The 18768-nt window shown below is 36.2% G+C and overlaps 1 protein-coding gene across 1 annotated transcript; it reads left to right on the forward strand.

The window, feature by feature from the left end:
- The first annotated feature begins 2695 nt into the window (after window positions 1–2695).
- LOC126970424 (uncharacterized) lies at window positions 2696–17764 on the forward strand. The gene is made up of 2 exons (XM_050816308.1): window positions 2696–2756; window positions 13755–17764. Exon 2 carries the CDS (start codon window positions 13777–13779, stop codon window positions 14659–14661), a length of 885 nt encoding a protein of 294 aa, XP_050672265.1. The 5' UTR covers window positions 2696–2756; window positions 13755–13776; the 3' UTR covers window positions 14662–17764.
- The last annotated feature ends 1004 nt before the right edge of the window (window positions 17765–18768 follow it).

Here is an 18768-nt window from a genome sequence, read left to right on the forward strand (position 1 = left end):
ACTGTCAATTAGTAACATTCGTCAACTTCATTTATTTCTTTCCTATCCTAATCAACAAGTTTATGGCTCGCACATATCGTGCATCTGCTGTCATGTCCCTTCCGCTCATTAAAAATAGGTACGTACAATAATTAGAATAAACAATTTGTAAACTACTTTGAAAGAAATAGGTACTGAAAACTGAAAATTCTGTTAATAAATTTCTTACCATCTATCCCCGTGTTTTCTTGAATTTTCCTCCATGCCACCTCTTTCTTGTACGTATTTTTGTAATCAGCGTGTCCAACTACATATAATTCAGGATAATTTCGAATGCAATTCAAAATTATTTCAATATTTTCGGCGTCCATTGTGCGAAATTCTGTCCTTGAAAAACGACCATTTCGCAGTACCTTGCGAAACAATAGCGAGAAGGATGCAACTATTTCATCTAGCTATACAAAAGAGCGAGACACAACATGTGCGAAACGTTGCCATTCAACTTACAGTTTTTTTTTGTTTCGCTGCCGCACACGAATGCGTAGGTGTGCTAAAGGCGTAAGACAATAGAAATAGTAGTAATCTAGTCGATCATCAACCGCCAGCTCTTGGGATACCTAGAGGAGCACCAGCTGATCAGTGACTGCCGGTACGGTTTCTGACAAGGTCGCTCAGCTGGGGATCTTGCAAACCTCATCTATAAATGGGCGCAAGTGATTGACTTGAAGGGAGAGGCGTTGGCGGTGAGTTTTTACATAATGAAAGCCTTCGATTGGGTGTGGCATAAAGCGCTCATAGCGAAACTGCCATTTTTGTCCGATCGGAGCATCAAGGTTGTTATCAACGGTGCATGCTCTGAGTTAAAACCCCAAAAACGCTGGTGTCCCGCAAGGCTGCGTGCTATCCCCTACATTGATTCTTCTGCATATCAATGATATGCTGCAAATTAGCAATATTCATTACTATGCATACGACAGCACTGGGTATGCTTCCTACACCGGCCGTGCCAACAAGTCCCGGGAAAGCGTCGACGAGAACCGGACTAAACTTTTGTCTGAAGTCGCGACTATGCTTTGAAAAGTCTTGGAATGGGGCTGACAAAATAAAGTCCAATTCAATCCCAAGAATGCACAAGTTTGTGCGTTCACCGCTACATATTTTGAACACCACACCCCTCTAGAGTTTCCGTGCTTTAGATCTGCTTGCTGTTGGTTTTGGGATCGCATCAATAGAGCTTGTAGTGTTATAGGTGTCTCCAGGTGCCAAATATTTAAAGTTATTGTTAATTTGATTTACAAGTATAAACTAGTCTGTCTAGAATCTAGATGCTGCAGGCTATTCAAGATGGATGTGCAGCCGCGCGCGCCAATTGAGTTCTACTTATATTTATATCAACATATTGGCTCTCGCGACAAATGAAGATCAAGCCGGATCGATCATGGGCATGCGCGGCAGCGACCTCGTGTAATTTGTAGGCACGCTTACAGTGTCTAACTTTTTCATTATTGACGAGTCCATACTGTCTTACAAATAAAATAATTTCTTGGTGTAGATCGTAGGGACTAAGAAATAAAAATCACGTAAGATACCTTCTTCAACTGAACATACTTCTAAGATGAAAGGTTTTTCTAAATATCGATCTTTTAACCTATTTCTTCTTCCAACTGAAATGAGAGCATTAATGCCACTCTTTAAAATAATAACATTAAATTAAAACAAATTTTTATAAATTTTCTACTATTGCTCAATGGAAGGCTTTCTTCCCATGTTCAACAACATGGAAGGAAGTAAATGCATCACCTGCAAATAAAAATTGTTATATAATTATAATCTAAGTTAAATATTCCAGAAATGTAATTGCGTAAGAAGAAGTGAGGAGTATTATCATAAAATATAAAAAGGTCATTTATTATTTTTCTCCATTGGTTTCTCGATCTACGCGCTATTATTGAAATATAAATAAATATCTTGAAGGTTATGGGTCAACTTTTCATGTATTTATTTAAGTCCAAATGTATGGGGGGAAAAGTTATGTGTTTCAACTTGATATTGTTGAATAAATAAAATCTGAAAAAAGTGTTTTCTTCTCACTCTCTTTAAATAATGTAGTTAAATAACCATTCACGTTTGTTCAAGGGCTAGTATTTGAATAAATGGGTGTTTGCAATGATGCGGGAGAAATTGCGGGGAACACTATAGAAAAGAGTATGTGTAACATGAGTGAAAGAGAAGGGATACAATCGTTTGTCGTTGTTAAAGTGGACAAGCCCTTTAGAATTCTGGCAATAGCTGAAGAGTTATCAAAATTATATGTCATCATAGGGTCCATTTGTCAAACGTCAAAGTGAACAATTATCAAGAAATTTGATTAATACAAGGTTGAAGGTGGCCGTGAATCTGTATCACAAATTTGTATTGGTGTGTTGAGTAATACGTGATGGTTAATAAATATCTTTTTTAATTTTGTAAGAATACGGCTACGAGTGTTGTTTATATTTGTATCTAAAGTATCAAATACTCAGTTCCCCCAGAAAAAGTGGGTTGAATGGTCAAGTGTGTTCTTTTTAGCAGATTTTATTTTTACCCTGACGATCTCCTGAAATTAACACCAAAAATATTTAGCCCTGCAGAATTGTGTGAATGTGACTATGTGTAGTGAATTATGTTTTCAAACTTTTTCGCTTCTAAAATACAATATTAAAACACCAAGGACATGAACAATAAAAGCTCGAAGTATTTGACAGTCGTGGGGATCTACGGATATTGTTGTTCAAGTGGTAAATAAATATTTTATAAGTATGATATTTAATAGTTATTTTTTTATTAAATTTAAAGTAATAAATTCTAATTAAAAACTGTGACTTTTCTAATTAAAGACTGCTTGAATTTGTAATTTAGCTTTATTTATTTTATTAAATTGTTACTCTTTGAAATAAAATTTTAAAATATAATTTCTAAATTGACTCTAATTATGCACTTAATTTTGAATAAAACATAGTATTGTAGTGGCAGAATTTGAAAAGTTATTTTTATTTAATCTTTTGTAGTAGGATTATTGTATTACAAAGTCTTTGTATTTGGTAATAGTTTTAACCTCAGCTTGTGAATAATTTCATGCTTTATGTTATAAATTTAAATAATTTCTTATGTGGTATTAACATTATAAGTTAGGGTTGTCACCTATTTCTAATTGCATTATTTATTAAATTTATAGAAGACAACAAGCTTTTGAGAGTAATACACTATAGTTTAAAACCTATATTTTCATAAACCTATCACCATATAATTAATATATATATATTTATCCTGCATAATTGCAAGATGATGACACATTCTTCTTCTATATTCAATAATGTCAAACTATACACAAAAAATAGCCTTATTTCACAGACACATTACCAGATGGTCAAAGAACAGATTTCAAAATTTAATTATCCAGGATCTTCAACATTATTATTACAAGTACCCTCAATATAATAATATATATTTGAAGCCAATATTTTGATCCATTTTCAGAACAATTATTGAATATAGTGGGTATACCTGTAATTATAAGAAGATGCATGGCCATGATAGGCACAGGCATCGGCTAGACAGTGCCATTGGTGACCATCTTGGGTGCACCTCCTCCATGCCTTATCATGGTTGTCCTCCCATCTTCCTAAGGGTCAAAATTGATTACTTCCATAATCCACTTTTGGGTGTAAGGTGTAATAATTGATTCAAATATCCATCAGTAAGTAAGTAATAAAAATATTTAAAAAATTGTGTGATTCTCATAAACAAAATTCTTATATTGGTCCTACATATTTATTTTATAATTTCGCTATTGAACCTTTTTATATACCTATTAAATAATATTTAACCCTATTAATTATTTGCGTTCTCAAAACAGGGAGGTAATGAATCACACCACTACACTGACACAGCTCAAACACATACACATACTTAAAGTTAATTACAGGAATAAAATGAATTTGATACTTTAGCAAGTTTGAATTTTTTTCACAGATAACTTTCATGTTTTTTTTAATACCTATGTATTTTTGATAGTTGGTTGATGTATTCGTTTAGTAGTTAAATATTAACATTATAGATATCGTATCCGAGGTTCTCGAGGGTGCAGAAAACGAATTTGGGATATATTTCAAATCCACGATGGCCGCCGCGCAAAATTATGATTTCAAAATGTGGATATCGAATCCGAGGTTCTCGAGAGTGCAGAGAACGAATTTGGGATCATTTTTTAAATCCAAATTGGCTGCCACGCAAAATTATGATTTCAACAATATGGATATCGAATCCGAGGTTCTCGAGGGCGCAGAGAACGAATTTGGAATACATTTCTAAATTCGAGATGGCCGCCGCGCAAAATTATGATTTCAACAATACGGATATCGAATCCGAGGTTCTCGTGGATGCAGAGATTGAATTTGGGATCATTTTTGAAATTCAAGATGGCCGCCGCGCAAAATTATGAGTTCTACATTATGGATATCGTATCCGAGGTTCTCGAGGGTGCAGAAAACGGATTTGGGATACATTTCGAAATCTAAGATGGCCGCCGCGCAAAATTATGATTTCAAAAATATGGATACCGAATCCGAGATTCTCGAGGGTACAGAGAACGAATTTGGGATCATTTTTCAAATCCAAGATGGCCGCCGCGCAAAATTATGATTTCAACATTCTGGAAATCGAATCCAAGGTTCTCGAGGGCGCAGAGAACGAATTTGGTAAGACGGGTAGAGCTTCTTGTGGTTAAAAAGGGGATGAAATTTAGACGCTGTAAATGACACCCATGAAGACAAGTTTGTAGATTTCATAGGCGCCATCATGGATTTCGATTTTGACCCGATATTCGTTATTGTTGATCCCAAAACCATGAAAATGACACCCATGATGAGAAATTGGTGAATTTCATAGGCGCCATCTTGGATTTCGATTTTGACCCGAAATGTAAAGTATCAAAGACAGTATTGTACAGCTTATAAAAAATATTCATGTTCGTACAGCGATCTTTACGAGCACGAGCTGCTGCTTACAACCGACACAGTGTCTATCCACGACGGCGGCCGACCGCGGACGGGCTTTGTTTCGATAGATCTTTCTGTGCAATGCGGAGTGTCAAAATAAAATAACCCTTAATACAACCCATTAAAGCTCATGCTTATCAGAAAAATATATGAATTTTAGACGATTCATTTTTTTTCTGAGATTATAACATATTCATTAATTTATTTCCCGTGTTTTTGAAAATATTATATCTGCTTTCCTTACGTATTTTTTTAGAGACAAAATTATGTAAGTAGTAGCAGAAAAATGATCCTGAATGAAGCCCCATTTCGTCAATTTTGTGTGAAGAGGTAACGGATAATCGTTTTTACGACATAAAATATCAAAATTACAAAGCAAAAATTTTCCGATAGTTGGAGATAAAGAAATAATCTATTTGAGGCAATTTTTAGTTTTGTTAGATTTAGTTTCATTTCATCACAAACTCTACCGAAAAATATCTTATTCTGTCGAATTCGCAAACGCGTCCTTAACCTGGTAAAAGTCAGAGTGTACCACTAGTCTTTCAAATGTTTTGAAATATATATATAGTACACAACTGTAAGCTTTAAGTATTACCTAATAAGTATTTTATGAAGTTAAAAGCTGGTTGAAAATTTAATATATAGGGATTAATATTATGATTAAAAAAAGTTAACAAAGTGCAACTTATCAGATTGTAATTCATCTTATCCATACAGTTTGTTCTTATATTTTTGTGGCATGAGCACAGATATTAATTCATAGTAGAAGTAATCTACAGGGGCGTTGCTACTACCGTATCTACCTTATCAATTATATGGGGCCTCCAAGCGACGGGCCCCCGATGTATGTAAGCAAAAATTAATAAAAACATGCTGCTTGCCGAAAAAAGGCAAGGAGAGTGTATACTTAATACTCAGAATTACTGAACAATATTCGTTGAAGATCATACAGGTTTATGCTCCGACTTTGACACACTCAGACAAGTAGGTTGAAGCCATGTATGAGGATATCTCAACAGCCATTCATACTCCGAAGACCCACTTCAACATTGTCATGGGAGACTTTAACACTAAACTGGGCAAACATAGCGACAATGAGTTGAGAGTGGGGGAAATTTGGTTATCGAAATCTGAACGCCCAAGGCCAGATGCTGGCTGACTTCATGGAAAAGGAGGATCTCTATATGATGAACTCCCTCATGAAACCAGAACAACGCAAATAGACTTGGATCAGCCCTGATGGTGCCAACAAAAATAGATCGACTTCATTAATTTTCATTCATTTAAAATTTTTAACTCGAATGGCAAAACTGCTTCGAATGCCTCGGTTACTGCCTAGACGTGGACGAGTATAATAACAGGTTCTTAGCTGCTGTTCAAAAGGCTGGGTCTAAGTTCTTCAAGGCGAGCTGTTCAAAAGAACCGGAAAAATCTGAGACTATAAGACCCTCCAGATGCTATTCTATTCCATCATCCTCAAGGGCAAAATGCCGCAAGCATGGCATTCTGTGTATAGTGTTGCTGTTCTTGAAAATTTTTTAACAAAAACACAACTGACGTCAAGAACACTATTCCAAAACAATTGATATAATATGCACTAAAAAGTATAAAAATAATTACGTATTTTAATACAATCTAATTAATTAATCTAATTCTAGTTACGATTATTGTTATTTTTGGAATCGGTGTCCTTCCGCCGCGTCCCGCTCTCGCCTCTCGCCTCCTCACGACTTAAGCACATCTCACCTATAACTATGTGTGTAAAACCTATCTTGGATGACACCTGTCTTTTTAGTGAATTTGAAGTACACTAACTAACAATTTGTCTAAATATGTGTAGATTTATTAAATTTTTCAATGCAGCAATAAACGTAAGCGCTTTGCATTTAGAAATTCTGCCACAGATCGCACCGTTACCGTAAGTCGTTAAGGAGTCCCATTGATCATCATATTCGACTACGACAATAACTTGACCATAACTATGTTATGGTAGATGACTTAAATATCCGGATAGCATAAAATAGATTCGACCGATAATCGTTAATTTGCTCCTGAGAATTGAAGTTCCGTTACTTTGTCATGGATTCCGTAATCAGAACCTAACCAAACTCTCGCCAAACTAACTTTGAAGTATATCCTTTCCAATAAAAAAAATATCAAAATCGGTTCACCCAGTTGTCGACGAGTACGTCTACCTCGGACAAACAATCCAGTTAGGCAGGTCCAATTTCGCGAAAGAGGTCACTCGTCGAATCCAACTCGGATGGGCAGCGTTCGGGAAGCTCCGTAAAATCTGCTCGTCACAAATACCACAGTGTCTGAGGACCAAGGCTTTCAACCAGTGTATGTTGCCAGTGATGACTTCCGGTACGCAGACGTGGTCGATAATTATGGCTCAGAGGGCAAGTTTAAAGCAGAAATGAGGAGATCCGTAGGAGAACCAAAGTCACTGACATGGCCCAAATGATTGCGAAACTGAAGTGGCAGTGGGCAGGGCACATACGGACTGATGGCCGTTGGGGCAGTAAAGTCCTCGAATGGCGACCACGTACCGGAAGACGCAGTGTTGATAAGCCCCTCACAAGATGGACCGACGATCTGCTAAAGATCGCCAAAATACGTTGGATGAGGGCAGCGCAGGACTGATCGTCGTGGAAATCTTTGGGGGAGGTCTTTGTCCAGGCAGTTGACGTCTTCCAGCTGATGATTTACCTCATACGTCTTGCTAAAAACAATTTGAAAGAATCTACATGAAGAGGTTTTCCTATTTAATTTCTTATCTGACTGCAGCAATGTATCAGATCCCCGAAACGGTTTGTTTTGATAGTGCCAAAGCTAAATATGGCCGGCTCATTTCGCAGATACATAACCAATTCCTATATTACTTGATCCTTTTTACTTTAGCGATGTTGCTTTTTTATAACATTGAGGTTATGAAACATTTCATGGCTTAATATGTATCTATAATAATTTGAAGCCATATTTTCATTGATTGCGTTAGCTTGCCTTAGTATTACCTAGTACTTTGAACTAAGACACAGATACAGCGTTAAAATAAGTAAATTCGGTTGTCTTACCGATTTTTGATTCTTTATATGTATTTATTTGAGCTCGTTGTTATAAAAATAATTCTCGTGCTCCGTTTCTATTGGAAAACATTTCATCGACTGCGTAATAAAAATCCCTTTGTCCACAAGATCCATTGAAAAAATCCATTGATGGATCTTTTTCCACTTTTATGTCCACTATGATCCATTAATCAAGACTGTTGTACATAGTTTTTTAGATTTTTTAGATTTTTAAGCACAAATGAGAGTAAAAAAATCCAAAGGGTAAGGGTGGTGATTACAAAACTCAAATAAACTATATTACTACAATCTATTAGAAACTTGCACCACCAGAAAAAAATCTAGCAAATTGCATTTTAGCGTTCTTATTGGTGATAATAGGAACATAAATACAAATTTTAATAGACGGTTTTAAGCGGTGGTTTCACATATAACAAGAATACGGCCTGGAAATACCATGCAGTTTTATAGCGTTAAGAACTCTAGGAGAAGACGTACAGCTCTAATCAAATTTATGCCTTTTTTCACCACTTAAACCGAAATTATAAACATAAATACATGTATTGGGCACTTGTTACAAAAATTTACGAAATACACTGGCGGAGACATGTATAAAATATGCAAATAACGGACACAAAACAAAATTAAATATTCTTAAAAAACGACCAGTGTTACATGAATATTTGTAATTCAATGTAATTTTTTATGTTTCCATAGGGTAGAACAACTTTTCGTGACGACAAGTTTCCTAATTCCTGCGACAACTTCATTGCGAAATCACTTTCTTCTCTCTAATACTATTATAAATATGCTCCACGAGGTGTGTGACATAACAGTTAGTGCATGAGCCATATGAAGAAGGCTAAAAGTGTGTTATACCACATCCATTTTTACAATCGAATCGTCCAAAATTGTCTACAGCTCAGAGACATGGTCACTTAAAATTGCTCGCTGCATGAAAACTTGGATTATTGGACTGAATAGAAATGAGCCTCCGTATCATTCCCTGATTAGTGTAGAAATTGTTGATATGATTCAGTTGGTCGCAGTCTAGTCCATCGTAGACGTAGTGATCACTTAGCTTTGATATTGCATTTAACTAAGGGTTCCTTTTTCATTCGGGTTCGTTTATATTTTCGGACAGCGCTTATTGTTTGTTTTGGATTGGATTGGATCTTTGCAATGGATCTTTTAAAATGGGATCAATTAAATAATTGAAAGGTACAATAAACAATTCTGATACGCGCCTCTCAGAAAACAGGACAATATGTATTCTGAGACGCGTATAGAGCTTAATTTATATATTTACATAATAGTTTACAAAGGAAAATACTTATAGCTAGCATAAGAAAATCAAACGGGTTTGTAATTAGGCGAGGATTTCGTTACCTATCTTGAATCTATTCGGTTATATTTCAGTATTAAACGCAACAATTCTGCGAAAAATCTTTTGTTCAAACTATTAATCCCAGTTTGCATTTCTCGGAAATTATTACATAATATTTCGTCCGTCTAGACTCTAGAGCAAAAATGGCGGTTCTCAATGATGCAAATTGTTCAGTGTCCGGATGAAAGCCATTAAACTAAGCTATTATTATGAGCTATATGGCATAGAATATAGGCTAAGATATAACTGTATCATGTGAATGTGATTCGAAAGTTAAGAAAGTAGTCATAAAACCAAGTGTGCCTTTCCAATTTTATTATATTCATTATTAGGTACCATAAGGGTTTAAATTTAAGATCACTCTAAATCACTTTACACCTTTTTACCAGTGGAAAGCTCCTATTTGCACAGGATGTCAGCTAGATTATCGGTACCACAACGGCGTCTCTTTTTGCCGTGAAGCAGTAATGTGTAAGCATTACTGTGTTTCTGTCTGAAGGGCACCGTAGCTAGTGAAATTTCTGGGCAAATGAGACTTAACATCTTTTTCAAGAATCCTGAGCGGCACTGAATTGTAATGGTCAGGGTATATCAATTACCATCAGCTGAACGTCCTGCTCGTCTCGTCCCTTAGTTTATAAAATATATATGTATATATTGAATACTGGATCTCGAATTTTTCTTGAATGATTGTGATTTCCATGGTCACTTGAAATTTAACGATTAATGGGTTTAGAAACTAAGGGTCAAAAGTAGAGCGAGACAATACCTCAAATTGGCCCACTTATTTGCCCCGTCTAGTGAAACATATGCAACAGATCAACACATCTAAGAATTTCGGCTCCTGTGATTCCTCTGGTTTTTCGAAGGAGCATAGGTAGGGGAGATTACTAACCATGGGATGATGAACCGTATCTTCGTTAATTCTAGTAATCCCATAAATACGAAAGAAACAAACTAAATGCTAATTCTATTACTCCAAAATTATATTGTAATTTTTAAACTTATTTTATTGAAATTTGAAATACCTTAATAACGAAGAAGTCAAAATAATATGATAGGTTTTACATAGGCTCTACAATTCCGCTGTTTTGTGTATAATTTTGTGTATAAGTCAAAGAAGTAACATAGGCTATTATTCAATTAAAAAATATTGTAGCATTATCATAATATACTTATTATTTAATCATAGAATCAAACTACAACGGTCCATCTATAGATGATTGGCAAATATTTTGATGTAACATACATTTTTTTTTATATGAGAGGGGGCAAACGGGCAAGAGGCTCACGGGATTGGGAGAGGTGAGGCAACCCCCATGGACATCCGCAACAACGGGTGTGTCAAGAAATGCGTTGCCGGCCTTTAAGGTGGTATGCTTTTTTCTTGAAGGTCCCTAAGTCGTATCTGTTCGAGAAGACCGCTGCCGGTAGTTGATTCCACAAAGTGGCTGTGCGAGGCAAGAAATTTCGAACAAAACGCGCGGTTGTGGAATGCCAGACGTCTACGTGATGCGGATGGTACTTTGCACGTAATGTCCGATGGTGGAATTCGGCCGCTGGAATCAACCCGAACAGCTCCTCTGAGCACTCCCCGTGATAACTGCGGTAGAAGATGCAGAGAGAACCCACATCTCTACGCAATGCTAGAGAATCAAGCCGATTATTGCTAGTGAATTAATAGATTACGCTTCTTGCGCATAGTCTGATTAATTATTTCTTATCGCACAACCCATTGTGGCCTTGGCTCTCTTGTTGTCACCTCTGGGTGGGCGTTCCTCAGTACCAGCTTCTTCAATTTGACCGCATACAACAAAGAGCGGCTTGAATCATCGAAGATAAAGTCATCTCTAATCGGCTATTCTTTATTGTTGCGTAGAGATGTGGGTTCTCTCTGCATATATCACTAGAAGTGCTCAGAGTAGTCGTTCGGGTTGATATTGCCGAATTCCACCACCGGACTTCATGTCAAAATGTGAAATTCCTTCCGCATCATGTTGGCCTCTGGCATGGCCTCGCACAGTCACTTTGTGAAATCAATTACTGACTGCAGTTCTCCCGAAACGATACGACTCAGGGACAGACCGGCAACTCATGTCTTGAACCCTTTTTTCGGTTTTGCGGATGTCCATGGGCGGTTGCCTCACTATTTCTCAACACGTGAATCTCATGATTATTTTATATTAAAAAAAGTTAACTTAAAAAATTTCTTTATTTATATAAAGTTATTACTGATTTGCACCAGTAACAAAAAAAAGAGTTGATTTTGGTATCATTAACTGCGCTTTGATAAAGTTTTCACCAAAAAAATATAGCCGGTGGCGTTTCTATTCGAGACAATTTAACTATGCCACGAAACCTTTACGTATCTATGCAGTTCCAGCGTTTCTGCGGTGAATCGCAGTTCGCAAATAAAAACCCGTCGAAACGTGGAAAGTAATTACATTGAGTGGAATTAACTATATGAATAGTAAGTCAAAGAGCTTTATAGATATTATTGTAGGCTATAGTTGTGGCCGCCTCTTGGATGTATTAGGAATTGACCATTAAATAGATCCCATTTTATTAGATTAACATTACAATAACAATTCAGTTTTCTAGAATAGCGACTCCATAAACTCTAAAACTTTTTAGATACTTGTCCTAATATCGATAATCAGAGATGGACTTTTGTTTCTGTTTAAAATCTCATTCAGTTCATCTCATCAGTGTACACTGTAAACTTTTAGAGCATAGCCGAGTTAAAATTTAATTAAATCCTCTCACGATTTTTATATTTGAAGAAGACAAATGTGTATAAGGTTCACCTGGTGGAAGATGAAAATGAGCTTAATTCTCGCTAACTTTTAAGACCCTTTCAAGTACGCGTTGAAATTGCAATGAAAAACTTGTATGGGGTTGAGTCAAGCCTCTTATGGCCGTTCCCAATATACTATCTACAGATAGAGGTAAATTACTACCTTCTACTGTCAGTAATTAGCTGCCAATAATCTGAAGCTGTCCCATAATACCCGATAAGTCATTCTTATCGCCAGTTCACTGTTGCAAATTCCATACAAACTTCTATCCCCGCTATACGTCGTTCCATTGACAGATAGCGTGTACGGATGAGTTACCGTCGATAAGTTTATTGTGACAGAAAAGTCAACGATAGTTACGATTTTTTATCTCAAGTAGGCCACAACCGGAGATAGACTGAATATTGGGAATGGCCCTTAATCTACCCAGTCCAAAGATATAGCCATTAAAGCCTAGTATTTTAACACAGATAAATCAAAACCTTCTACTTGACTTAAATATTGCTCAAATTGGGCCGAATTCAAGCACATGCAGGGAATAAATTGCCTTTTGTTTGGTAAATTTAAAGTTTCATACGGAATGCGTTTAGTAGAACGCGAATTAATACGCGAGTCAGACTTTCAATATCTGTCAGCTATTTCTGCATAGTCTGATATGTCCTTATTTTTTTTTATGTATATCGTTATATCATAATTTTCGTCCAATTGACATAATTATTTGCCATATTCATCAGGTAAATATAAAAATAACGTACGCATGAAATACCGCTCAGTTATATTTTGATTCTAATAATAAATTAATCGTATGAACTGAGCCAAAACGTTTCCATTTTACTTAGACAATAAACTGCCGTGTTTCGCCCTTGAGTCAAATATTATTTTCAAATTCAGTACATTTGTTGGACCGCTCTTGACTCCGGATGACTCTTGTCTCTTTAGCTATTTATAGAAGCAACGCAAGCTTAATGCTAATGTGTACTAGAATGCCATTTGAATGATACTCTATAATTCGTCTGTTAATTTATATTTAGACAGAAATTATTTAATATAATAGAGTTCTGTCGGTTTACTGTTTACGCGAATTAAATAATGTATGTATTATTGAATTCCATACTTGTCGTATATCGTATTACATACAATACAGTGATAAAATGTATTATTGTGTTTATATGTAATGCTTTGTGTCCCAGATATGTCGGGTGGAGCTGTACGATGCTAACTTGTAAACGGAAATCGTCTAGAGACAACATTGTAAAGCAGACTTACTGCCTGCGTTGTACAATCGTAGGAAATTTTTCAGCATGGAAGTATTTATTGATTATGACTATTGTTAATTTTTACAGCAAATCCACACCAAGCATTTAATATCCGTGTTTGACGCCCAAAAGCTATAAGCTCTTATCTTGATAAGCTATCGCGGTACTAAAATCTAGTTGATTGTAAAAGCACAATGTGAATTAAGCACGTATTTTGTTGTTTTCAGGCAATGAACACTTGAGCGCGCGATGGAGAAAAAAGATGGATTGGGCGACACAAAGACCGTTGCCACAGATAACTCCACAGACCGTGCTCAAGCTGAACGCGATAGAGTGCGGATCGAGTTCTACGCCACGTATGACGTCATGACGGGTGTGCGCATAGCCGCTACTCTAGGTGGCTTTTTTGCGCTCATGGTTTTTTTAATCGTCTACAAAAGTCGCAGCAAATCAGTGAAAGCGCTTAACGATCCAAAAATAGTCGAGCTGGCCGAAGCAGTAGTAGCTGAAGAGCAAGCTGTTGAGGAGGAGAGACAATTGACGGCGGCATTGCAAGAGGCTCTCGCCGAACGTCTCTCTCGTCGAAGCTCTCGGCCGTCGATCGGGGAAGAGCCCCCGTGGCCACGGACAGCGCGGTTTTCGTCGTACGGAGGTGGATATGGCAGCATGCTGGCACCTCCTCGCCGATTGTCCGGGCTCCGTGGGGACTCGTTGCCAGGCTCCGTTCTTAGATTTGGTGAGAGACGATTCTCAGGAGTGCCACGCGATCGGCGCCTCAGTTCAGCCACTTATTCTAGTTCTGGTAGTTCCTACTTAGAAAGACGCGGATCGTCAGTAGTGTGCGCGCTTCCCGAGCGGCGACTGTCGCCCTGTCCGAGCGTGAGACTGGCGCCGCTCGCTTCTGTTGGTAGTGTAGGACCCTCGTTTGCTGTAGATTGTGATCTCTTGTCTGTAGGCGCGGATTCTGTGTTCGCGGAGGACGATGCTGACTCGACTGATGATGAGATCGATCAGTTTTCAACCGACAGTGGCGGTGGAATTGAAGTCGGCGTGACTGACTGCACGGAACTTACCAGCAGGCCGAAATACACGCAAGTCAAGCATGATTCACACTCACGCGAAACGTTGTTCTAGTCCCTAGCGTGCCGTGCTAGATGTTGAATGTTTAGAAGTAAACTTTGAAATATCTTCATTTCAGACGTGAGTACTTTGTTAATTTGAAAAGCAGTTGCATATCAATTTTCCAACGACATATCATAGTGTCTTGACTTAATTGCCTACAATACTAATTTTACAAAGAATTTATTAATTTTCGTACACAGATTTTACTTAATAAACATTATTGAATGCTTTTTCTAAGTAACATTGGTAGTTATTATTTAGGCTTCTCTATTAATTTATAATAACAGCTTTACTGATTAAATACTAAATCTGAATTTAAGATATTTTAAGGTTTTCATTCATTTTAGTGAGTATATAGTTTGTTTATGTTGACGAATTGATGTTATATTATAGAGATGGAAAGGTATGGTGGTTTTCATATAAGTCTGCAAAATAATATTGGAATCAAACAACTTTATAATGTAATAAAGTGTGCAATTTCCAAACGATTAAAAATCTGTCACTTCCAGTATAATAAATATCCTTAAGTATCTGGCTTGTTCCTTGGTTATGTTTATAAGAAATGAAATAACATTGTTATTTAATTGTACGTTGTAAATCAATTTTATTGCATATTATTAAAACAATTTTAGTAATTACAATTATCATAGTGGTTTGCTGGAGAAATGTGAAGTAGTCCCGGACCGCTTGTTCGCTGTGTTCTTAATAAATTTGGAAATGAAGAATTTACCGAATTAATCTTTTTGTAGCGATCATGTACTAATGTAAATAGTTAAGATTTCTTTACATTTATACCTATGATTATTCTAACATTACACGCACAACCGACATCTAGTCATTTACATAATTGTTTAATATTACAATTTATGTTATTGTAAGTATACCCAGGGTTGCCATAATATTTTTCATTCTTCATTCCTTATACGGGACGTTTAGCACTTTTGATGTCCCAAAAAGCATTAACATATTTTACGCAGAAACGCAGCGTTTCTACAACAATCTAAATCAAAGCATGCATGTATACTAAAATTTCTAAGTGTAGTGAAGGATACCAAAGAATCAAAATTAAAGGTTTTATTTGAAGTAATTGCAGTACATTAAGAAAAATTAATAAATTTTTAAATTAATATCAGTTTATTATTGAATCCAGTCATATTTTGATGTTGATTTTACTTTAGAAATTGTTATTTGCACACGTTATTTTAAAATTATAGTGACAATTTAATATGGATCTAATGGTCCTACAGACAACCTGTTTGTTTCTTCTGTCCAATGAGCCGTCATCAATGAAAATATTCTTTCTACTTTTGCTTTGTGGGTGTATGAGTGCCCCCGCATTCTTCGCGACGTTGTCGAGCTGAATATTTATATATTGTGTGGAGATTGTGGCAAAACTTAAACTTAAACTTTTCCTTAAAGGCCGGCAACGCTCTTGTGATTCCTCTGGTGTTGCAAGAGAATGTGGGCGGCGGTGATCACTTAACACCAGGTGACCAGTACGCTCGTTTGTCCTCCTATTCCATAAAAAAAAAACGGGACAAATATGAGACATTTAACAATACGGAATGTTTCAATACGGTGACAGTCCCGTACATATGGGACGTATGGCAACTCTAGATATACCTAATGCATTGTGATGTGTAGTTTTGCAGAAAATTATGCTATACAATCGCCTCACTATTATACCAAAGATCTCCAATTATTTTAATGTGCCAAGAGTAAGATAGAGAGCCTATACTTAAGCAGTATTAAAAAACTTTACATGCGCTCTATCCCAATTAATGGAAGATTAAAGCAGGTAAATGCCTTGAAAGATATCCAGGGATACCAGGTTTAGTGGCTTTTAGTTTGTATAGATTTGCCTATAAATTTAATATAAAAAAAAAAATAATATTATAAAATTTTGTACTTGCTGGATGGTATATTAATAAATCGAAGTAGTGGCTTGACAAAATAATACAAAATGTCTTAACGGAAGAACAGTTAATTTCCAAGTAATATTACAAAAAAAAATACTAAAGTCTTAATGGAAAGTACCTATCCTTGCCGTAGATATTTGGTCATAAATGGACCTAAACTAACAATCGTGAACAAGATTGATTACTACGTTTGAAGATGCATGGGATGTTCTCTTTTGTTGGAATGGGGGTACGACAAGTGTGTTGTGATTTTAAGACAGCAGGGACTATGTTGATTGTTGGGTGGCAAGGATCAAGTCAAGAAGTTCTCTGGAACAAAAAGCACTTGACGTAACATTATAGAATTCTAACTACAACGTTTAACAACTGTTTCTCCAATAAGTACTTAAAAATTATAATATCGTCGCTTTTGCAAATGTGCTTACCCACATCATCATGTGTTACATACACTGTTGTTGTGTATCTAATGTTAACGAAGCTGAATTAGATCAAAACTAATTAACAATAAACCGAAAACATGGTGAAGGCAGGTTTGATTACAAACATATACCTAATATGTACCTATTCAAATATGCATTTCGCGTGCGTTTGTACCTAGTAAGATTTAGATAATCCTTTTATTTTATTTAAATCTAGCAATGTTGACTTGTTTGTTAAACCACGATTGGTAACTTGTTAGACAGGGCTTTACAGATAAATAAGGACGAAGAACCAAATTCAGGTTAGATTATGTTTGTAAGAGGATCGGCGTATGGGGTTTGTTTTCTGACCAGCCATTCTCAAAACCTATCTAAAGTTTACCAATTACGTTTTAGGTACAATTTAATCACGGTGTCTCTTTTACAAAGGTTTATTCATATAATAAATCATTGATTTCGTCTTTATGAAACAATAATAGGTACGGGTTAAAAGCGGTTTTAAGGCGGCTAATCCCGCTGCGTTTCCAGAAATACTGCCACTATTAATCATTTGCATTGAAATTTCGGACACAGAGTTTTATTGATTCAAGTGTACCAGTCCGGTTAGAGCGGATAAAACACGGTCACGCAATTAGAACACAGGTCGTTTTATTGCGACGTAGATTTATTTATTAGCGTATATGTAACTGTTCGTTGCTCGAATTAAAAAGAGCTCCACGTAGTCTGTAAACTGTTGAAATGTATGTAAAAATATTGTAAATATATAAAATGCCAGTCGTTTGTTGTTTCATTTCGACCGTCGCATTTTCGGTTTAGTTTGTAAACATCAACTGTTTCTGGTAAGCATAAAACTATAATAACGATAAATTTGTATGACTCGATAAAATAAACGCGGGTGAATTTGAACCGACGTGAATCATGTCCGTTGTGATGTGGTTTGTGGCTGTTTTATGATCGCGGAAACTGGCGGGTAATAATATTGTAATAAATCGGGGAAAAAGTATTTCCGCACATAGTACCTATGTAGGTATAGAAACTAGTAATAAAATCTAATTAGCTGTTGGTACTCTTTGTATCTGGCTGGTTTTGAACACACTAAAAAAGGTTACATTTCAAAAAATAAAGTTTCCAGCTATTTTTTTTGTTTTTTTCTGTCAAAATTGGTGCCGTGAAAAAGAATTGTGACATCATTAATGTAACAATAAGTCCATATAACCAAAAGAGTGACATTTTGGGTAGCAGAAAGTTCGTTTTCAATACGGCATTCGACAATTTTATTGTCAAAATTGTACCTCACTTGCATCGGTCGCCCCGTTACATTAAAATAACGCCATTTTTGTGGAACCGTATATATCAGTAGTTACGATAAAGCTGAAAAACTGGGAGTTGATCACAAAACTATTTTGAATTATTTGAAAAAAAAAATGGTAGGTACACAAATAAAACGATACTTGAATGGCACATGAGCTCGCTGAAAGAAACCTAATGAACCGTGTAGGTACCTACCTACTCATTTGCGATGCTTTATTGAGACGTAAGGAAACCGAACTGCTTTTGGAGAGAATTTTACTGGCGATATAAAGAGGACCACCAGTGTGTTTGATAATAACGTCTGAAAAAGGTCGTGGTCGATCATTACTGTCAACTGATGAGATTAAAGCAAGAATTGAGAAAAAGCATTAAACGAACAGAAGTAATGAATAGAAATGGTGTGGTCTTTTATGACGATAACCACACACAATTTAGCGAGTCAGAAAAATTTAAAGATTTTGGCTGGGAGG

The sequence above is a fragment of the Leptidea sinapis genome, chromosome 21, assembly GCF_905404315.1.
Source record: "Leptidea sinapis chromosome 21, ilLepSina1.1, whole genome shotgun sequence".
Classification (NCBI taxonomy): domain Eukaryota; kingdom Metazoa; phylum Arthropoda; class Insecta; order Lepidoptera; family Pieridae; genus Leptidea; species Leptidea sinapis.